This window comes from Mus musculus, chromosome 11, assembly GCF_000001635.26.
Source record: "Mus musculus strain C57BL/6J chromosome 11, GRCm38.p6 C57BL/6J".
NCBI classification, from domain to species: domain Eukaryota; kingdom Metazoa; phylum Chordata; class Mammalia; order Rodentia; family Muridae; genus Mus; species Mus musculus.
This window is the reverse complement of record NC_000077.6, coordinates 23,433,828-23,457,500: the sequence shown is the minus strand read 5'-3', so window position 1 is coordinate 23,457,500 and position 23,673 is coordinate 23,433,828. Positions and strand designations below refer to the sequence as shown.

General features: G+C 37.2%; 1 protein-coding gene across 7 annotated transcripts in view; it reads right to left on the bottom strand.

Moving 5' to 3' along the window:
• Positions 1-23,673, bottom strand: part of Usp34 (ubiquitin specific peptidase 34) — a 187,376-nt gene that overhangs the window by 33,060 nt on the left and 130,643 nt on the right. For all 7 annotated transcript variants that reach the window (XM_006514565.2, XM_006514567.2, XM_017314317.2 and 4 more), the window contains 14 exons: positions 21,422-21,594; positions 18,481-18,634; positions 16,323-16,401; positions 13,301-13,354; positions 13,100-13,195; positions 11,005-11,069; positions 10,847-10,922; positions 10,710-10,757; positions 10,518-10,583; positions 8,208-8,288; positions 5,420-5,505; positions 4,814-4,982; positions 4,636-4,710; positions 2,825-2,976 (listed from right to left, as the gene is read on the bottom strand). In XM_006514565.2, coding sequence (XP_006514628.1) covers positions 2,825-2,976; positions 4,636-4,710; positions 4,814-4,982; positions 5,420-5,505; positions 8,208-8,288; positions 10,518-10,583; positions 10,710-10,757; positions 10,847-10,922; positions 11,005-11,069; positions 13,100-13,195; positions 13,301-13,354; positions 16,323-16,401; positions 18,481-18,634; positions 21,422-21,594 — 1,374 coding nt within the window. The remainder of the gene's footprint in view (positions 1-2,824; positions 2,977-4,635; positions 4,711-4,813; positions 4,983-5,419; positions 5,506-8,207; positions 8,289-10,517; positions 10,584-10,709; positions 10,758-10,846; positions 10,923-11,004; positions 11,070-13,099; positions 13,196-13,300; positions 13,355-16,322; positions 16,402-18,480; positions 18,635-21,421; positions 21,595-23,673) is intronic.

Here is a 23,673-nt window from a genome sequence, read left to right as displayed (position 1 = left end):
CTGAAATTCTAAGAAATATTAGTTTTACTGTATAATTTAAAGGAAGTATGTTTAACCTATATAAAAATTCAGGTATATTTTTTAAAAAATAAGGGAATGTCAAGTATTCTATCACTCAAGTTCAAATTCCCCTGAAGCAATCCTATTTCACTTTTACCACCAGTCATTCAATATACATTATGCTGAGGCAAATTCCAGGTGTTTGGTTGTTTTTACCATTTAATCCATAAATCTCAATACATCATCTCAGGTAAATTTCAAAAAAATGTAACCGCAATACCATTATTCACGCCTAACGTAGCCAATCTTTTCTACCTTGTATTATTAGGTGTACACATTTCCTAAACTGTCTAAAAAACTTTATAGTTAATTTGTTTCAGTCTGGACCTGAATCAAAGTCTGTTGTTACAATTGCTTTTAATGTCTTTAAAATGTTTAATCTACTGGGTTCCCTTGGAACTTTACTGCAATTTATCCTTTGAAGAAAGCAGCTTGTTTGTCCTGTAGCAATTCCAATATTTATGGTTTGCTAAGTGAATCCTGATGGTGATGTTTTAGCACATTCCTCTGTTCCTGTAAAATAGTAGACAGATCTAAAGACTTGATCAGATTTAGGCTTCACTTTTTAATCAGGGATATTTTGTAGGCTGTGATGTGGACTTTCCTCAGGGAAACACATAAAGAAGGGGTTCCACCCGTGATGACCTTGGAAGCATTATCTCATTTAGGGTCACAAAATAGTGATTTTTCTAATTCCAACACTCCTTGCTCATTTATTAGTTGAAACATCTGTTATCGATGTATCATTCGCCACTCAGTTGACATGAACGTTTATTTTTTGCAGTAAGATAAACATATCCTTTACACCATTTCCTTTTATCAGTTTTCAAAAGAAAGATTTCATGTCTCAGTATATTTCAAACGTTGCCAACAAGTTTTTCAAGTTTTCTTTTCTGGTACCATTCTGGGATTATCAATGTAAGCATCTTGATGTGTTTTACATTCCAGCACAGTTATTCTTAATTTTGATGTGTACCTTGTCCAACACAAAAGCAACAGAAACTCCTACAGTACACTGTTGAGTCCTTTAAACATGAACCCCAGAATAGTCTGTTTAGTCTCCATGCTTCTCAAAAACAAAATAAATAAATAAATAAGACCATTCCAAGAATCTTACTCACTTCTTGCCCAGTACCTGAACACATAATACTTCCAGAATAATTCTAATTATATTAATAACAACACGATTATTAAGACAGCTTAAAATATTTTGCAATTACGTCTTCTCCTTTATGTACATCCTGTTGAAAACTGACAGTTAACATGTTCTTTAATTCCTCTGCGATACTGTATCACCTCCACTTTGACTTTAAAATACTGCTTCTTATATAAATTATACAAAACATTTACAGGATTCAAAACTAAAGCTACAAAACAAAAACATTTGGTTTTATCAAGCCTCCATTTCTGTGCCTTTCACCTTGTTCTCTCAAGACCATACTAACTGATGATTTGATTTATAGCGAATTCTTGATATTTGAGTAGTCACATTCTATAAAATGGTACAATGAATTACCAAAAACCAAATCATCATTGGTATGGAAATAAAACAAAGAATTAGGTCCCTGTGGACATGTTGACACATATTTATCAGCTGAGTAATAATACATTACCATATTTTACAGGTGATTCTGCTTAATAACACCTTAGTTAATATCTATGATTAATTAAAATTGAACTTACAGCCAAACAGCATTGAAACTCATGCCTGAATGAAATGTATCTACTATATTCATTCCCACTCTGAAGGACATCACAGCCTTCCTTAAGCTCAGCAACACTAAATAGCACTTTAGTACTATTCTTAGGAACCATTTAAACAGTGACATAACCAAAGGAAAAGCACAAATATTTTTTAAATGTGGCATACATCATAAAAAGTACATTTGTTTACAACATGAAAAGCAACACAAGACAGCAGATCACACTGCCTTGTTTGACCTCAGCTGGGAAAGCAGGTGCCAGGAAACTCCAATTTTTCACCATTCTGAATATATACGTGTCTGCAGATAGTAACTGTGAAAGCTCCTCAGGGATTGACTTTCTAGCATTACAGATAAATTGAGCAAGTGTGTGACTTTGTAAGCAGGAAACTCATGATGAGGATTGGCTATACACACATACATTCTCTTTCTTAACTTCCCTTTGCCTAAAAGTTGCAAATATATATAATCTTCTCTACCTTGTCTTTTGAAAGGAGAAGAGGAAAAGAGAGGATGTGTGTGTATAATAAAGATTTCTATATGGTAACACAGATGAATTCCACATTTCATAAAAAAAAAAAACCAACCAAACAAACAAAAATAACCCAAAAAACAAAAACCAACCAACCAACCAAACAAACAGGCAAACACACAACTACTGGGGACTGAATGGGTTCCTTAATTTGTCAATGACTAGTCCCCTTCTGAAGAACATTTGGCTGTCTCCAACTTTTAGATACTAGAAATGGTATTTTAATAATTACCTCCCCATAAATATCTTTCTGTTTTGGGGGCAAATCCCTGGAAGTATAGTTGCTGGGGTAAAGAATGAATGTCCATTTAATTTTGCCAGATATTTTACTTAGATTTCTTCAATAATTGCTTCTAGCACGACTCAGACGAGTTATATAGAAAGGACTGAAATTCGTGAGCCACAAGAGTTGAAGCAAAATTATTATTTTAAAAGATTTATGTAATAAAAACGAATAGTGATAGAACAATTATGTATAAAAAATAAAGCCAAACACGCTGTAAGCATTTTGAATGTTGAAACATTTCACCTTTCTGAGCGAGACTGTTCAACCAAAAGAGCAACTAAAGCTATCATCTTTTCAAGGGCAGCAGGTCTGTATTTTTCTTCTGCCAGAGAGAGGATGTCTTCTTCTTCCTCCTCTTCTTCCCCTTCTTCCTCTGACAATACTTCAACTTGAGGCTAATCAGAACAAAATTCAATTTTAATGTGTGATTAGTTCTAATAGCATAACGAAAACAGCTGACTTGTTTTAGTATAACTATCAGAAAAACATGGCAGGAGTATGTACTAAGTAAAATCACTCAAAGGTTAGACCTTAACCTGATACTGCCTGGATGACAATCAGGACAGTGTTAGGTAAGCAGGAGGACTATGCAAAGCAATAGTTCTCAAAAGTATTTATGTTAGATAGACCCTGTGATGGTTTGTATATGCTTGGCCTGGGGAGTGGCACTATAGGGAGATGTGGCCTTGTTGGAGTAGGTGTGTTACTGTGGGTGTGGGCTATAAGACCCTTGTCCTGACTTCCTGGAAGCCAGTCTTCTCCTAGCAGCCTTCAGATGAAGTAGAACTCTTAGCTACTCCAGTGCTACCACTGCCTGGATGCTGCCATGCTCCCACCTTGATGATAATGAACTGAATCTCTTAACCTGTAAGCCAGCCCCAATTAAATGTTGTTCTTGTAGAGTTGGTTTGGTCATGGTATCTATTCATAGCAGTAGAACTCTAAGACAGACCCTTTAATAACTTTTGTTTTACTGGAATCAAGCTCTTTGGATAATTGAGATGAAAAAATTATGATAAAACTATTTCCTGTGAGTAAAAATGTCAGTTGCACATACTAAAGACATCTTTTTTAAAAAAATATTTATTTATTATATATAAGTACACTGTAACTGTCTTTAGATACTCCAGATCTCATTACAGATGGTTGTGAGCCACCATGTGGTTGGTAGGAATTGAACTCAGGACAACCCCTGAGCCATTTCTCCAGCCCCACAAAAGACATCTTAATTTGTAATCTAGATAATTTAAGTAGTTATTTTCAAAGATACTCTTATGGGCTCTGAAACTCAAGAGACTGTTAGGAATGGTGGTACTCAATTGGCTAAGGCAAGAGATTATTAAGTTTGAGTTTAGTCTAGAATACATAAGATTCTGTCTCAATGAAAGGAGGAAAGAACATAGGCAGGGAGAGGAGAGAAACAGCATCAGCTATCACTGTTGTTAACCCAACAGCTACATAGGATGGAATTAGATTAAAACCAACTCAAATTTAAGAGACAGTTTTCAATCAGTAGTCTCGAGTTTCAATGATCTAAAACAAGTGAACTTCTCTAAGTTTCAGCTGCTTCATCTGTATTATAAACATAAAAACTATACTTCTCAGGGATATGAGCAGGGTTGAATGAAATGTTGCACACAGATCATGAAATGTACTTGCACACTCTAAATCCATCTATATGTTAAAATATTATTAAATTTATTAACTACAGAAATGTTCAGAGACTCTAAAAAAAACTTTAAAATGTGACAATCCAAACCACAAATTGAAACAACACATTCCTTTGCAGACCCTGTAGTTAAGCTGTGGCTACTAGTATGAAAACAAAGTCTGCTTTGTTTCAGACTTTCCAATGAAACAACTTAACACTTAATTTGATTTACTACTCTATATATACACTATAATAACAGACCAACAAATCTAGGACCCTTAATGCTACCAAATACAAAAAGAAAAAGGGACTTTAAGTTTCTAGGACTTGTCATGATTCTACATGATGTGAACCATTAGAAGAATGGCCCTACTGCACTGATACAGGACACAACTGGACTTACATTTTCAGGTCCTTTGGTTCCCATATAGAAATGTACCATTGTAGATATGGCTTGCAATGAAAGCAGAAACTGGCTCTAAAAAACAAGCAAGTTAAAATTTTAAATAAAAAACAAATTGGAAATCTTAAAAGGGTTTATAATTCAAAACTAAAAACAAGCAAACAAGAATTAGCCTTACCTCTTCTTCACCCATTTTGGCAAATTCGTAAAGGAAAGCAAAATACTCAGTAAGATGTTTGCTGTGAGGTTTTACACCGTGTTCCATAATTAACAACAGTGTTCTAACAAATCGAGTCACACATGAACGACCACCAATATCTTCTACTGAGGCATCCATATCATCTGACCTGAAAATAAAAACAAATATACCTCAGAGAACACAATAAATATGCAGACATATATTGTCTTGTATGAAAACTGTTTTTTTGGTTTTTGTTTGTTTGTTTGTTTATTTATTTATTTTGTGACAGAGTCTGGCTGTGTGGCCCTAGATGGCTTGGGATTAAAGGTGTATGCCAACATACTAGAACAATTTTTAAAAATCCAATCCTTTAATTCTGTAAAACAAATACCAATTTCAATAATGTAAGTAGTTATCCTCTCATTACTGGAACTAAATCAATCCAAACAAAAAGTTAGTTGGTTCAATATCTTAAAGATGCACTTAGTTAAAAATTTAAAAAGTCTTCCTTTCTTGAGACATATCTTATTAGAGACTAATTTTTATATTCTAAATATCTACTCATAGATACTTCAGAAGACTTGGTTGTAAAGCTCTTCTTACCCATCTTCCATTCCTGGTTGTAGATAGAGATGAGCGTGCACAGGTCTCAGTCTCTGAATCACATGGATACATAAACGCTGGAACATCTTTAAAAGGAGAAACTCACAGTCAGTAACAGACATAGCAGATGTAGAGGTGTATGGCACACACACAGTGTAGTACACAGTATAGCACACACACAGTGTAGTACACACACAGTGTAGCACACACACAGTGTAGTACACACACAGTATAGCACACACACAGTATAGTACACACACAGTGTAGTACACACACAGTATAGTACACACACAGTATAGCACACACACAGTGCAGTACACAGTATAGTACACACACAGTATAGTACACACACAGTGTAGTACACACACAGTGTAGTGTATAATACACACACAGTGTAGTACACACACAGTATAGTACACACACAGTATAGCACACACACAGTGCAGTACACAGTATAGTACACACACAGTGTAGTACACACACAGTATAGTACACACACAGTATAGTACACACACAGTATAGTACACAGTATAGTACACACACAGTATAGCACACACACAGTATAGTACACACACAGTGTAGTACACACACAGTATAGTACACACACAGTATAGCACACACACAGTATAGTACACACACAGTATAGTACACACACAGTATAGCACACACACAGTATAGCACACACACAGTATAGTACACACACAGTATAGTACACACACAGTGTAGTACACAGTATAGTACACACACAGTATAGTACACACACAGTGTAGTACACACACAGTGTAGTACACAGGAAGCAGGGACATGCGGACCACAGTTGAAGCAATTCTGGGATGTATTCAAATAGAGTTAAGACCCTATTTAAAAAGTATCAGTCAGTCGCCAGGCGTAGTGGCGCACACCTTTAATCCCAGCACTCGGGAGGCAGAGAGGCAGGCCTCTGAGTTCGAGGCCAGCCTGGTCTACAAAGTGAGTTCCAGGACAGCCAGGGCTACACAGAGAAACCCTGTCTCGAAAAAAAAAAAAAAAAAAAAACCAAAAAACCAAAAAAACAAAACAAAAAAAAGCACCAGCCAGGGACATAGATCAACAATGGCGTGAACTTCAGCATGCACGAAGGTCTTGAGTATAATCCCCAGCCGTAGAAAATTATTTTTAAAAATTCAGCTTTATGCTAAGAGAGGAAACTCAAACTACTGGTTTCAGTAACATAGATATCAAACTCTAAATCCTACGAAACCTCCTCAGTTGGTACATATGTGTTGGAGAAGATATAATGAAACTGAAACCCACATATATTAAGAGAAATGTGGTGCTGCAGACTCTGGTAGAATGAAAATTTTAAATACAAAAATGACTATACAACCTGTTTTAAATATATACCAAATTCCCCTTTTAAATATATACCAAAACAAAATTAAAATAGAGATCAGAACAAAATCTTATGGGCAGGTGGCCATATCTGCATCCAAACAGTCAGAAAGTAGAAATAAAGCCGGATGGAGGGCCACACACCACAACACTGGTGTTCTGTAGTCTGAGACAGGAGGACTGCTCAAGTACCAAGCCAGCCTGGTTTATTTACCTAGTGAGTTCCAGGAAGGGTAGTTATACAGTCAGACTCTGCTTCAGTAAAGGAAAACTAGAAACCTCAAATGTTCAACTAGTGAATCAATAAAATGTTTTAATCTAGTCAATAGAGTATTAGCTGGGGGAGGGGGAGGGGAGGGAGAAATAAAGTATGAACGGGTTATTCCATTGTCCTGTTTGTTAAGAACAGGTCTCACTGTTTTAGCCCAAGCTGCTCTCAAACTGATGGTTCCTCCCTACGTCTCCTGAAGGTCAGGATTAGAGGCATAAGACACCATATCCAGTTCCAGACATACCTCTAACATGGACAAATCTTAAAGGATTAAGTCAAAGAAGCCATTCACAAAAGAGATCACCATGACACAATACAAATGTTAAGAACACAACAATCCATAGAGATGAAGAGCAGAATAGCAGTTAAGAGGCTAACATAGGGAAAACCACTAGAGACTCTTTAGGAGGTAATGGATGTCTCAAGATTACACAGTGGCTATTGATTCTGTGAATATACTATGCTTGCTAAAAGGCTCATTTAGAAAAGTTTCTCTATGTAGAATATTGATAATACCCCCAACAAGAGAATTGTCCTTCAATAACAACTTGTAAGTGGCATAACCCAGATTAAGGTGGTTGTTTTTTTAAAGATTTATTTATTTGCTTTATGCATATGAGTATGATGTCACTGTCTTTCGACACACCAAAAGAGGGCACTGGGTGCCATTACAGATGGTCGTGAGCCACCATGTAGGTGCTGGGAATTGAACTCAGGACCTCTGGAAGAGCAGTCAGTGCTCTTAACCACTGAGCCATCTCTCTACCTCAGATTAAATTTTTGATATATGAAACATGACTTTTAAATAATGTTTAAACAGTCCCTGGATAACTTTTCTAATTTAAGGAAAACAAATGGATCCATTTGGCACAAGAAAGAATTTACCCTATACGTGTAATGCTGTATTACAATACTCAAGGTAGACTCTATAAGGACAAGAAATGAACCAGCAATAACATCTGGTTTTATTTATTTTATAATGAAAAACAGTTCCCGTCACTTCATACTGGCAGTTGTGTTAAAAGAGCTGACAAAAACAAAGGAGACAGATAGGAGACAGAGCTTTGCAAATTATTTTCAATGCCATTTATAGGCCAATTTAAAATATAGTGAAAGCCCCTTCTCTTTTCAGAAATCTTTTCTTACCTGTCTCACAATCTGATTGGGACACTTAATTAGTATCTGCATTGGCCACCAGTCATCATCAGCCATGCGGTCTAAAAACCACTGTAAGAAAATAGAACATAATTTAATATTCAAACAATACTTCTTAAGTTAAATGAGATGAGCCAGAGATAAGGATATTTACTTTTTACTTCCATTACTTTCGCTTCATTTGACTAAAATGGCTTGTCTAATTGCTACAAAAATCTTAAATCTTCATTATAGGACATCACCCAGAGACATAACCCCATTACTGTACAAGAAGACAATCTGAGGTACTTAAAGGAACAGAAAGTGGCATGGAGACAGAAATAAACTATGACAATATAGAGAAACTTAAATGCAAAAAGTAGACCTTGTCCAAACAGACATTCAAACCAACTGAAAACAGCTTGTTGGCAACAGAGAACACTAACCACACTGCTTAATTTTATTTGTAGAAACTTAACTGTGGTTACAATTTTTTAAAGTTCTCATCGGTAAAACATATATCCTGAATATTTATTATTAAAACTATGAAGCAGCCATCCTTAATCCCTGCACCTGAGAGGCAGCAGCAGAGGCCGGCAGGTCGCTGCGCTCAGGGCCATGCTGATCTATGCTAATAAGTCAAAGAGAGCCAGGACGACACAGAGAAACCCTGTCTCAAAACACCAAAACCAAACCAAACCAAACCACATGGTATTTCTTAGTATGCTCTGAAAGCCAGAGCCAGAGCTTAGGAACTGAATATTTCTCTTTGTGGAAGCTGTGTAGCAAGCAAAGCAACATTTCACTTTGGCTTTTTCCCATGTTACTTAAAAATTTTATGCAACTTCTACTGAACGGATTTTCTTTTTACAATGCCACAAGCTAAAATTACAGGATATAAGAGAGCAAAAACTCTAATTTCATCTTTTAGCCACTGTGCCACCATGTTCCCTGTCTTAAAAAAAATCCAAAATCTTGCATTACTAGGAAGAATTATACCTTTTTGTTTTTAATCAATGATTATTTTAAGATAGTACTTCAGTTGTCATTACCCATTAGTAAATTATCTATAGGGACAGTTTTCTTATAACAAGGAGGAAATAAAAGTGGGCATAAATCGATCTACCAGGATACATATGAGCCTTTTAAAAAGTCTCACGTGTAAGACTGGGCAGTGGTGGCGCACGCCTTTAATCCCAGCACTTGGGAGGCAGAGGCAGGCCAATTTCTGAGTTCGAGGCCAGCCTGGTCTACAGAGTGCGTTCCAGGATAGCCAGGGCTATCCCCTCCCCATTCAAAAAATAAAATTTGGTATGTGTGTTACCATTCTGTATATATGTGTGTATGGAATATATGTTCAGACATGTGGGACAGATAGGCTCAAAAGACAACTGACTTCTCCCATCATTAAATGATCTCTAGGGATTGAATTCAGGCCTTGAGGCTTGTGCACCAAGTGCCATTAGACTTCTTGCTAGCTCCTAAGTGTATTTTCTTTATATGCAAATAAAAATTAGTTAAGAGCTGGGTATGGTGGTGCACACCTGTAATTCCAGCATTCACAAACTGGAGACAAGATGATTACCTTTAGTTCAAATCAAAATAATAAGAAAAAGGGTAAAGAAGTATCCGAGGATGGGAGTTTAGCCCTAGATTTAAAATACAAGCATTAGTTAGGCATGGTGCTGCACACCTGTAATCCCAGTACTGAAGACTGAAAGGGCAGAGGAGGAGGGAGAGGAGGGGAGAGGAGGGGAGGGGGGTGGGGGGGAAGGGAGGGGAGGGGATCTATGAATGTATGTGAAGAACTATCACTGACCTCCATTGCAAGGCCAGGTCTCACTGCACAACTCAGGCTAACCTTGACCTCTACCTTACTCTAATATATTCATTCATTCATATTCATTCTCTCTCTCTGTGTGTGTGTGTGTGTGTGTGTGTGTGTGTGTGTGTGTGTCCCCATCTCCATCCCAGACTGCCCTTGACTCATGATTTTTCTGTTTCTCCCACCTGTGTACATGGATTATAGTTCTACAGGATGACATCGAAACTGAAATTTGTTTTTATACTTGTGTAACACTAGAGGGCAGGTCAAAGATTATGAAATGAATTAAGTATTAACTTAATCTTTATAACAGGTTTGAAATATAAGCTGTAACTTTCTAAGTGAACAAATATTAGGAACAACTTACATGAGATTCATAACAGATAAAAACATTTTTTTGGCTTCATTTAATTAAAAAACAAAAACAACCCCCCCCCAAAAAAAACAGCCTTCGAATTAGAGAATTTTAAGCTGTGCAATGTTGGTTGTAACCTTACCTCACAGGCTGCTTGACTATTATTAAATTGTTTGGTCAGTAGTTCAATCCACTGAAGCATTGTTGGCTTAAAAAGGAAAATAAAAAATATTCAAGATATGGACTTTATGTCAATGATAACAACACCTAAACATAATTAAAATGATGTTGATGATGATGATGGCATATAAATCTATAGGAAAAACACACATACCTTCTCTTTTGAATGAATGAATGTCTCTAAAACAAAGGAAGTACTTAACTGTTAAAAAAAAAAGATACAATTAAGCATGAAAGACTCAATTATTGTATAGCAATAAATCTGACAAAGCTATCCGAGCTCATCATCACCTTTGCTGTCATGAGGGACACAGCTTTAGGATCTGGTAATGTACTTGGAATACAACTGCACAGCTGCCACATAAACCTGGAATTTAAAAAGAGTTCATTAAATTCTTACACAAGACTTAAGGGAAAAGAAAAAAAAATACTAAAAATACCAAACTTACCCAAAATAAGTGTGTTCAAAAATGTTTTTGTCTTGTAAAAATTGCATGTTATCATGCCAAATCCACTGGAGAAAAAAAAATGTTGGCATTTATCAGAAAGCAGTTTAATATATTTTACCAATACTTTTTTTTTTGACAAGAAAAGGTATAGCCTAAAAACTTACAAATTTACCAAATCAAAATATATGCATTAAAATTCATGTTGATTTTTTTTCTTCCAAATATAATTAATATAAAAGTAGTTACTAGAGTTTGAGACATGGCTCAGCCATTAAGAGCACTTGCTATTCTTGTGAGGAACTGGTTCAGTTTTCAACTCCTACCTACTGGCTCATAAGCATCCACAAATCAAGTTCCACGAAGCCAATATGGCCTTCTGACCTCCATGGCACCAGACACACAAATGCAGGCAAAGCACACACGTGAAATTTAAAAATATATATTAATCTGAAAAGAAAGGTGGCTCCTAACTCCACCCCCTTTTTAAAAAAACAGTTTTTATTTGATGAGTATGAGTGTACCTGTATACACATATGTATAACAGTAGTGCACGTCCTGTCTCTGGAGGACAGAAGAAGGGTTGGAACTCTTACCAAGTAGAGTTACTGGGGGCTGTGAGCTACCAAAAGGGTGCAGACAGCCAACCCAGGTCTTCTGTAAGAGCAGCACATGCTCTCAACCACTTAGTCATGCTTCAGCCCCACAACCTGCCCTTTAAAATTGGTTATTTATCTCAAATACCTCAGTAGTCACAAGCATTTAACATTTTTCATAAAGATTTTGAAGTATAAGCTCTGAAATCATGTCTAAAGAGCATAAGAAAAGTCATGCTATATTTTGATGAAGACAGAATTTAAAATTTGGAAATAAAAATTTTGTGATGATTTCAATTAGACCCTAAACAAACACTTTTTTGAACTCAAGTAAAACAATGCTGCTATTTTTCTGTCCCGTTATTCCTTAGAAAACGCAAACCATGCTTCCAGCCTTTGTCATATATTATCTTTTGGTAGTGGGTGCCTTGAGTATCATAAACATGTTCCCTAAACTCACTAAATTATAAAAACAAACTTGAAATATTGCCATTGCTAATTTGACTAGCCAAACATTTTGAAATTTAAGATTTCAAAATGGAAAAAATGTTTCCTTTCTTTTACTTTTAAAAGAAGAGCTGACACTGTAAGCAGCCTTAAAATCACAGCAGTCCTCTGCACACACTTAGTGTTCTAGGCAGTAAGTGTGTTCATTTGCAACTGATAGGACCACTTCTAGTCTCCATTAAAAGTATTCAACTACCGCTAACTTGCCTTTCTAGTCTGCTGTATTAAGGTGTATTTCAGGGTAGCTGGGAAATTACAGGCTTAGTCCCTAAATGCCTAGTGCTTCACTGTTTTTATTTCTAGACCATTGATGTCTACAATACTAAAAAGGCATTAGAGCATTCAGCTTAGCCCTCTCCCAAACCTTACCTTCAGTCGTGGTCTTATTTCTAGATTCACTTGTATTTCTGGTTATCTAGTGAGACCCAGGCTCTAGTCTTTGCTTTAGACCTAAGCATAGTATGTCTCATAGTAGAGTCAATGCTTGTAGTTCTATTTCCAGAGTAGGTCAGCTTGTTTCTCATACAGGTCTTTTGGTACTTTAAAATAAACTGGATGTATATTTAAATGTTAAACTACTATACTGTATTTTCAAATCTGCTCTGATTGTTTAACCTCATGTTCGGCTTTTCTTCCTCTAGTCACTCTACATCACAACAATATATCTTCATTTAATTACTAAATATATCTATAAGCACTATTTTGTTTACAGAATTTGAGGGGCAGGTGTGTATATGTGTGTGTATGAGTGTGTATGTGTTCACAGGTGCACATGCGCACGCATGTGCCTGAAAAAGCAGCAAGCAAGTACTCTTCCCTGCTGAAGCACGTCCTAATACCTCACATGTATTTCACTCACTTATTGAGGGACAGTATTGTTATCATTTTTTTCTAAGTATGCTAAGATCTAATTGGGACTGCTTTTATACTGAAGTATTTCTTGCACAAACACCTAATGCAATTTAAACTACTGTTAAAATCAAAGTAATGTTTACCTCTAGTAACTCTGATGAAACATCAAATTTGTATTCTCTGCCATTTTCTTCTTCTGGTTCCATGCGTTTGTAAAACAGCATATATGCACTATGTGTCTTTATGAAGCAAGGAGAAACGTATTTTAATTTTTGACAAAGTATAATATAAAATTAAATAATATAGAAGATTGTTAAATTATTACATATGAAAAGAATTATCACCTTTTCAAAGGAAAAGTCCATGAATTTATCTGTAACCGAATCATAGGTTTTTGTCTGTAGGGAAAAAAAAAAGTACAAACATCAATTCATAAAACACTTATGTAAAACTTCAAAGCAACCTTGTAAATAACTTCAAAATACCAGTACATTCCTATATAGATGTATAGGGAATGTAGTTCAGTGGAAGAGCACTTCCTTCCTAATATGTATAAGGCCCATTTGATGCTCAGTAGTACACATGTGCATGTGTATACACGTACACGCTCGCGCACGCATGCAACAGTAACAAAACAGAGGACCCAAGTTCAGTACAGGTATATCACAGTATTAAAAAAGTGTTTACCCAGTAAGCTGGCCAGTGGTGGCACACGCCTTTAAACTCAGCACTTGGGAGGCAGAGGCAGGTGGATTTCTGAGTTGGAGACCAGCCTGGTCTAGAGTAAGTTCCAGGACAGCCAGGGCTACACAGAGAAACCCTGTCTCAAAACAACAACAACAACAACAAAAACAACAAAACCAAAACCAAAAAAAAAAGGGTGTTTACCCAGCATATACAAAAGTTATTGGGGCACAGCACCTGTTCTAACAAAGTCCTATATACTTCATAAATTTAGCTAATATATCCTAGCATCATTGTGCAAATCTTTTAAGATGCTGAACACTATAAAATTGTGAAAAAAAAATTAACAAGAAGAAAAACAAAACAAAACAAATAAGAAAATGGCAAGAAGACAGTTGGTATGGGTCAAATTTTTCTGAATATGGTTAAATAAAAATACAAATCAAGTATGTATATATTAAACAACAATATAGATAAGATAGCTAAAGTAATTCATAAATATGTCTTTTGACATAAAAGAATGCATTTTCTCCATGGTATCTAGACTTTGGATATTAGCCAAAATGTTAAGAATGTTTGCCCTGCCCTGTTTCCTCTAAACAGCATCTCCCTACTGCTGACCCTAATTCAAAAGGCATGACTTTCTGTCATCTGGACCTTTCTTCTTGCAGCTAGCTGCCAAGAATTATAGTTTGCCTACTGCCTAGTCTCTCAAAACTAAATAAAATGATCCAGGTCAAAAAAAAAAAATTCCCAGGATACTTATTGATGTACCTCAATCTTTAAAAATCAAATCCGAGTCTGAAAACTCTAAGTTTTTGCAGATAAAATAGACATGTCAGTATATACACGAAGAATGCAACTCATGACTGACAGAAAAAAAAGGAGGCTTTGAGGCATTAGTCAACCAAAGGGACTGGACAAGAAATACCACAGCAGAGACTGAAAAAAAAAAAAAAGCAACAGTGAAAAACAGAAGAGAGACAGGGACAGCTTAGGAAACAGACTGGAGAAGGCCAAGATGGACTATGAGACAAAGAGAGGATAGCTAGCCCTGTAAAATAAAGACAGCTGTACATGAAATATTTGCAGAGGACACTGCAGGGCTTCTGAGAGCATTAAGGCTACCTCTAAGTGCGTAGGGAAGGGTCTGGACAACTGGAGGTGTATGTGACACAAGAAATAAAAAGAAATTTTAAAGGGAATCAGCCTTTTGTAGTATGCATAAATTGATATAACATCTAGAGATGTGTCTGTTTTAGACATAGAATCCTATTCAAACAGTGTTCTCTTTCTAACATATTTCCAAATTATAAGCATATTATTGCTCTCAGATTTTAGACAAGAAGTAGTAAGAGAGCCTTTGTTGGGCTGGAGAGATGGCCCAGCGGTTGAGAGCACTGAATGCTTTTCCAGAGGTTCCCAAATTCAATTCCTGGCAACCACATGGCGGCTCACAGCCATCTGTAATGGGATCTGACACCCTTTTCTGGCGTGTCTGTAGACAGCAACAGTGTACTCACATACATAAAATAAATCTTAAAAAAAAAAAAAAAAGAAAAAGAAAGAAAGCCTTTGTTAAAAAGATCCTATGTACGAAGTTATTTCATAATAATCATGGTTTTGATTTTTTTAAAAAATCCTATGGCTTATTTATGAATTGAAACTGATTCCTAATATTTCCTTTGAAAAGTCAACATTTTATTGTTTATTTTATTGTACTTTTTTGTACATAGGATCTCACTGGAACTCAGTTTAAACCAGGTTGGCCCTGAACTCAAATACCTATGCCTGGGATGAAATGTGTCCGTCGTCATGTCCAGGCCCAGGAGTGAACTAAGATCAAACCCCAAGTCCTCGCATGTCCTAAGCAGTTGCACTACCACTGAGGTAGACTCCAGTAACACTAGCCAGTGACTTAACAAAGACATTGTTCTTTTATTATAAAACTGGTGGAGCCCAGGTTGCTGGGCAGTAAAAAAAACAATTGTTTCAAAAAATTGGAAATCAACTTCCTTGTACTAGGTTTTACAGATTATTGCAGTAAAGGGTAAATTCTTTTTGTTCTAATCTCACAGACTTCTGTTGTTGTCTTGGGGTGGGGAAGACAGGGTTTCTCTGTGTAGCCCTGGCTGTCCTGGAACTCACTCTGTACACCAGGCTGGCCTTGAACTCAGAAATCCACCTGCTTCTGCCTCCCAAGCTCACAGACTTTTTGAATAACCAGTATGTTTAATCATAATTATTCTTCCTCTGTAATCCGATTTTTATGTTATGGTTTACTTTTTTTCATCATTTTAAAAATAAATCTAGCCGGACGTGGTGGCGCACGCCTTTAATTCCAGCACTCGGGAGGCAGAGGCAGGCGGATTTCTGAGTTCCAGGCCAGCCTGGTTTACAAAGTGAGCTCCAGGACAACCAGGGCTATAAAGAGAAACCCTGTCTCGAAAAAAGCCTAAATAAATAAATAACCTAAATAAATAAATAAATAAAATAAATCTATGCAGTTGAAGGTAGAAATAACAACTTTTAAACATTTCTTAGTGCCCAGTATATACATCAAACATATAACAAACAAATATTAGATTGAATTGATAGCAGGTGTAATGAGTTGAGTATGTTGCTGAATTTATAATTCACTAGAAAGTCAAAAACCATTTAAAGTTTCTAAATCAAACTTACGGTCATCTCACCACCAAAGCATTCAGAAGCAAGTTGAGCAGAATCAAAGGGCTTCACCTCAGCATCATTAAAAAGGTACCTACAATAGAGCAGGCAGTACTGATCAAATACCTACAATAGAGCAGGCAGTACTGATCAAACGCGTGTGCACTGGGGATCCCTGTATATACACAGTATTTATTATTTAAAATAAAGACTTAAGTGTCCTAGTCAAATTATTTGATAAGGTAAATTTCAGTAGATTCTTGTTTTTGTAACTCTAATCTAGAATTGGGAGTGTAATTTTTAACAATCAAAACCACTTTAAAAATCTAGCACATCTGATTTGGGGACTATAGCTCAATAATAGAACATTTGCTTCACATATGTGAGACACTGGGATCTATCCCTAGGGCACATGCACTCTCACAATCTTACAGAGTCAATAATTACTGGATATTACCAAAAATAAGTGTGCTTAAAATCAAACATATAAAGTAATGAAGAAAGATTAAGCAACATGATATGATATAGGCATCATTTAAAAATGTGAGCAGTCAGCTAATGGATGGATCACAGGGCTCCCAATGGAGGAGCTAGAGAAAGTACCCAAGGAGCTAAAGGGATCTGCAACCCTATAGGTGGAACAACATTATGAACTAACCAGTACCCTGGAGCTCTTGACTCTAGCTGCATATGTATCAAAAGATGGCCTAGTCGGCCATCACTGGAAAGAGAGGCCCATTGGACACGCAAACTTTATATGCCCCAGTACAGGGGAACGCCAGGGCCAAAAAGGGGGAGTGGGTGGGTAGGGGAGTGGGGGTGGGTGGGTATGGGGGACTTTTGGTATAGCATTAGAAATGTAAATGAGCTAAATATCTAATAAAAAATGAAAAAAAAATGTGAGCAGAGCAATTCAATATTCTCATGGACATAAATCCAAATAGATGAAAAAGCACATGGGAGAGGTTGGAAGGAGAAAAGTGGGATGACGTATTTTTAAAAAGGGACACTTTTAGCAATGATGCCTGAAAGAATCAGATCAAGAGCTAAACAGAACTATTCTAAAAACTGCATGCAGATCAATGAGAGCAGCTGTGTGTTTTGTCCAAAGCAGTATTTCCAACAATTGGAAGAAGGTCTAATCATACGTACAGTCCCTTTATACAGGGTACTTCCTATAGACATCTGAAGACCAAAAACAGTCACTGTCCTCAAGTGACTGATCCTCACTTCATTTAAAAAAAGCAAAACAAAACATGTGGAAGGAGTAAAGTAAGGAAAAGAAACAGAATAGATGCAGGCAACTTCTACACAGCACACAAAGCAAGCACTCTGTAGCCACTCAACAGAAGGTGTTCTGTAAACAGCTCCTGAAAGAGTGAACAAGATTTGCAAGGAACAATTTTTCCTGTGAATTTCCTATGATTGTTAACAAAAAGCTAATCTTTCAAAGAAACGCATATATTCTCAATATTTTAGACCCATCCATAAACTTAAGAACTGACTTCTATTCGTTTGAAAGTTGCCTTGAGGGCTGGTGAGATGGCTCAGTGGGTAGGAGCACCCGACTGCTCTTCCGAAGGTCCAGAGTTCAAATCCCAGCAACCACATGGTGGCTCACAACCATCCGTAACAAGATCTGACTCCCTCTTCTGGTGTGTCTGAAGACAGCTACAGTGTATTTACATATAATAAATAAATAAATAAATAAAAAAAATAAAAAAAAAAAAAAAAAAAAAGAAAGTTGCCTTGAGGGCTGGAGAGATGGCTCAGTGGTTAAGAGCACTGATTGCTCTTCCAAAGGTCCTGAGTTCAATTCCCAGCAACCACATGGTGGCTCACAACCATCTGTGATGGGATCCGGTGCCCTCTTCTGGTGTGTCTGAAAGTTGCCTTGAATGAAAAAGCTTCTTTTTGTGGAGCACCAAGATGGCTCAGCAGATAACTGCTATCAAGTATGACAACCTGAACCAACATGAAAGAAAGTCTGACTTCCACTGATCTGTCTGCCTACCTATACAGACAAGACACATATATAAAGAAAAAAGGATTTAATATTCTGCCTAACTTCATAGAAAGTTTCCATGAAATCAAGAATTCATCCGAAGAACTACCATAAATTTATATCTTTAAATCTGGGAAATGTTTTTAAAGAAAAACACTAAAAACTCACCACTTATTGTTCTTATAGGCATGTGGATTGACTATGTCTCTGATGAAACTGTAATAGTGCCCACCGTCTGCTGTTCCTGTGTGAACAGTCACTCCAATCAAGTCATACTCATAGCTCTCTGTGTCTTTCGAACGATCACCAACATCTTTGAAACCTAAAATAATTTACATGACATAACGACAGCCATTTTGAAAACATGTAGTAACAATGTCGCTTTAAGATTATGTTTTATAAGGTATTTTATCAACAGAAAAAGGAACAAAACTTTATATATAAAATATGCATATAAAAACTATTTGCAGCCGGGCGGTGGTGGTGCACGCCTTTAATCCCAGCACTTGGGAGGCAGAGCTAGGCGGATTTCTGAGTTCGAGGCCAGCCTGGTCTACAAAGTGAGTTCCAACACAGCCAGGACTATACAGAGAAACCCTATTTTTATAGGCTCTCTCCCACACACTTAAAGAGTCCTGTGCTGGGCCGGATATGGTGCCTTTAATCCCAGCACTAGGGAGGCAGAGGCAGGTGAATCTGTTTTAGGCCAACCTAGTCTACACAGCAAATGTAGCCAGGGCTATATACAGTACGACCCTGTCTCAAACATACTAACAAACAAACAAAACAAAAATATCAAAACAAAACAAAGAACAAACTAAAAAACTCCACGAGAACAAAACAAACATAAAAAACAAACACAAAAACCCTGTGGTCCTTGAGATACACACTAATTAACTTGAAAGAGTTTAGTGGTCATTGTTACTTAATTCACTAAAATCTGGCGTCCTCCTTCAACTTTTTTTTTTCCAAGACAGTTCTTCTCTGTGAAGCCCTGGCTGTCCTGAAAGTCATTTTGTAGACCTGGCCTCAAACTCAGAGCTCTGCCTGTCTGTGCCTCTCCCTCCTGAATGCTGAGATTAAAGATTGTACCACCACCATGTCTGGTTCCCACTTCTACTTTTAAATCAAACTGCTCTAATAAACATAACCAAAGACCTACCAATTATTTTAGACCTCCTTTTCCTGGGACTGTTTGTTTGTGGAGACTGATTCAAACTCCTCTTCACCATTGCTCAAGTTAAAAATCAATTTTTCATGGCTTCTCATCCTGTCTCTAGTAAGCAGTGATGAAGTAAAATGTGTGGGGAACCAAAAGCTGTGTGGCATTGTCACTGTTTTACTGCTATTGCTGTAAGAATAGTCTATACTACAAAGGGACAATTCAATAATTCACTTATTCACCCAATTAAGAATTCTAAGGTCTGGGGATGTATTGGTAGAATGCTAGCATGCACAAAATCCCGTGTCCAAAACAGAAGAAAACTCTATCAGTTCTGCCTATTGCTGTCCCGCCGTCTTCAGTGTGGTTTACAAGAACAGTCACCCTTCACACTGTCCATTATTCTTCACCCAATCTGAAAATAACCTTTTCCTTCTTAAGAGCCTTTATTGTAGAACTTCCCGAATTAAAACTCTAACCTACACTTTTGATCCCAGCATTCAGAAGGCAGAAGCAGGCAGATTCTGAGTTCGAGGACAGCCTAGTCTACAGAGTGAGTTGAGTTCCAGGACAACCAGGGCTACACACAGAAACACTGTCTTAAAAAAAAAAAACAAACAAAACAAACCAATCTAACAGTCAAACAATAACAAATAATAAGCAAAGGACAAAATTGCTAATATGGTCCAAAGCAAAAAAACTATTATGACATTTTTGTCTCATTAATCATTCTGCTACCCTCGTACTCAAGAACATAGTATTCCTTCCTCTTAAGGTCTTACTCCACATCTCAGCTGAAATATTACTTTCTCACAAAAGTCTTAATTCCTCAAGACCTGTGACAATCATTGTATTTGACAATATATTACAATTTCAAGTTTATAGTAAGACTTACCACGACCTCAGTTTTCCAAGGGCATAAATAATCACTGGGAAAAAATACCCAGACCATGGTTCTTGAAGAGTCTAAGACCACTCAGCAGCATGAGAACGCAGGGCCTCATCAAAGCATCTCTGTGTTGCAATACATTGTACTCATATGTGGAGAATGTGCAGGACATAGGAAACCCTCACTATATACACAGGTCTCCAGTCAAACTGGGGCTCAGCCGTGCCTCCTAAGGCATATGGACACGTCACAGGAACATGTCTGAATCCAGGGCACACATTTCAGTTTGGAAGAAAGGCCAATAGGGCATCTGCAGGTTCTCTGCCAGAACTTTATGTATGGGCCTCCTCAGTCATGTGAGGAGGAGAACCAGCTGGGGCAGGGGGCTGTCCCTGACATTCCTGCGCCAATCTTGGGTGAAGGGCTGTCAGTGCTGAGATACACAAACAGATAGGCAGATACTGTCACTGGGACCCACCAGCCTCAACACCATATTCTCTTATTCTCTGTATCACCACCAAGCGTGTGGGTTTCCTTCAGAATGCTGCAGATGGCACTCGCCACACTGGGCAGCAATGGGGAGCACTCTGGTGAAAATAAACTCCCCGTTTTATATGTGCACTAGTCTGTCATATGATTCTTATAATAAATTTATTATTCCTGTATTTGTCAGGGGAAAAAAAAGAGTCTAAATATTAGCTAAGTGAGTAAATATGTTACATTTTCTCTAAAAATATTTTCCTTTCTAGAATGAAAAGACGGCTCAGCAGAACACTACCTGCTTTTCCACAAGACCTGGTTGAATTCCCAACAACCAAATCGTGGATCACAACCATCTGTAACTCCAGTTGAGAGGAATCTAATGCCCTCTTCTGGCCTTTGTGGGCACTGTAAGTATATGCTACATGCACATATATGCAGAGAGAGCATGCACACATATAAAATACTTTCACTAAGATTTTATTTGATTCCTAGCACCATGTAGTTGAAAAGTAGCATTAACTTTTCTCCATTCATGCAATTTCCTTGTTGACAGAGACCTGAGAAAATGAACTTACCTTCTTTCCTGTCGCTCTTCCCCATTAGAAAATCTTCTGTATAGGGCGTCATATCCAAACGTAAAGGGAAAGAAAAGTGTGTATTCACTTTCTCTTTCATCATCGTGACCATATTAAATGTATATCTCATAGTATTGAAACTCAGAATACGAGGTAATTTCTTAAAACAAGCCCTGAAAGGTGAGTAGAGAGACAAATTTATTACATACTTTATTTCAAAAATACCTTAGTTCTATTTGTATTTGTGCTACATCTATTTTAATAATCAACTTAAAGTAGCAATACTGTTAAGTCACGTAATTTTCTACTGGGGTGGGGTGGGGAGGAGAGTGTTCACCCATGTAGGTACCTATGGGAGGCCAGGGGTTGATGTTAGGCAACATCTATTGTTCTCCTATCTAATAGTTATAATGTTTTATTAACTAGTTTTATTAGTGTTTCTGCACATGTGTGCACACTCTTGTTTATGTGTGTGGTGAGCATTTGTCATGGCATGGGTGTGGCAGTCAGTCAGAGGAGGTCTCCGACTTCCACAATGTGCATCTCAACTATCAAATGTGGGCAGTAGGTCTTGGGAAGAGAGTCCCTTTACCTTTTTTGGTTTGTTAAAAGAAAGGGTCTCTCGATGAACCTAGAGCTTGCATTTTTACTGTTGGCATCTTCTTACTTCAGATTTATAGCACTTGAGAAGCAGATACATATACTCATGCTGGTTTTCATGTGGGTGCTGGTGGTCCAAACTTAGGTATACTTACTTACACAATAATCACTTTGTTCACTGAGCCATCTTCCCAGCTCAGTTTTTAAAATTTGTTTTTTATGTGTATGTATGCATACATGTGTGAAAGTCAGAGACAACTTTTTAGGCGTCTGTTTTCTCTTCTTCCCTTGTTGATGTAAAGGCCTTGTTTCTACTGCACTGTATATTACAGAATAGACAGCCTGTCAGCTTCCAAGTGATTTGTCTCCATCTCCTATCTTGCTTTAGGTGTACTGAGATGACAGATGCATACTACCACATTCAGAGTTTTGTGTGGGTTCTAGTTAGGTTTGTGCACAGAAAACCCTATCTCAAAGAGCCAAAAAACCCCAAACAAACAAACAAACAAACAACCCACAAAACAATATCAACAACAACAGAAAACCCAAGATAGAGAGATATGTAACATTGACTTGTGGTTTGTATATAAACTCACATACATGCCTATGTGTATATCCCTGCACACATGTAAAATATACCATAAAAATACAAACTGATAGAAATTATAAAATTGGTTGTATAAATTGGTAGTAGTAATGTTATTTTTTTTTTCTTTTTGAGTCAGGTTAGCCTTGAATGTCCTGGAACTCACTGTGTATACCAGGCTAGCCTTGGATTATTATTATTTTTTAAAGGTTCATTTTCATTTATATGTATTTCTGTGTGTCTGTATATATGCAAGCCATATGTGGGGGTATCTATGGGACCAGAAGGGCCTTGAAAACCTGTAACTGGAGTTATGTTTTCTGTTGTTGTTTGTCTGTTTGATTTTGGACACAGGACATGTAGCCCTTGCTGTCATGAAATTCTCAGAGATCCATCTGCCTCTGCCTCCTGGGTGCTGGGTTTAAGACATATGTTACTACACTAGGCACCCCCAAGCTAGAGTTACTTACAGGCAGTTATAAGCCATAGGATGTAGGTGATAAAAAGTGAAGTCAAGTCCTCTAGAAGAACAAAGTGCTCTTGAATACTGAGCTGCCTCTTCAGGCCTTACTTTTACTTTTTTTTTTTTTAATAGTTTGCTTGTGTGTGTGTGTGTGTGTGTGTGTGTGTGTGTGTGTGTGTGTGTGTGTGTGTGAATGAAAGTGTCCACAGAAGCTCCCTGGAGCTAGAGTTACAGATGGTTGTGAACTGCTTACTAAGCCATCTCCGCAGGCCCAGTTATGTTTCTTGTTTTACACTTGAAGAACACTAAACTATGATTTTCCAAGAAATTCTCTAAGAACTATAACCCAAGAAGAAGTGTTTATGATGAATGCATCAAAACAGAAGTATCTAAAACAGTATCAACACCTGTGGTGCAAGGGAAAGAACCACTTTCAAAGTTCTACAGAAACTTACTACTTTAAAACTAAAAATTTAACTCCCAAATCTAACTTCCACTCAGATCCCCTTTCAAGATCCAGTCAAGAGGCAACTGCTTACAAAACAGTTCCAGGCAGAGAGAACTCAGGGTCAGCAGACGTTACCTGTTCCACAGAATCTATAC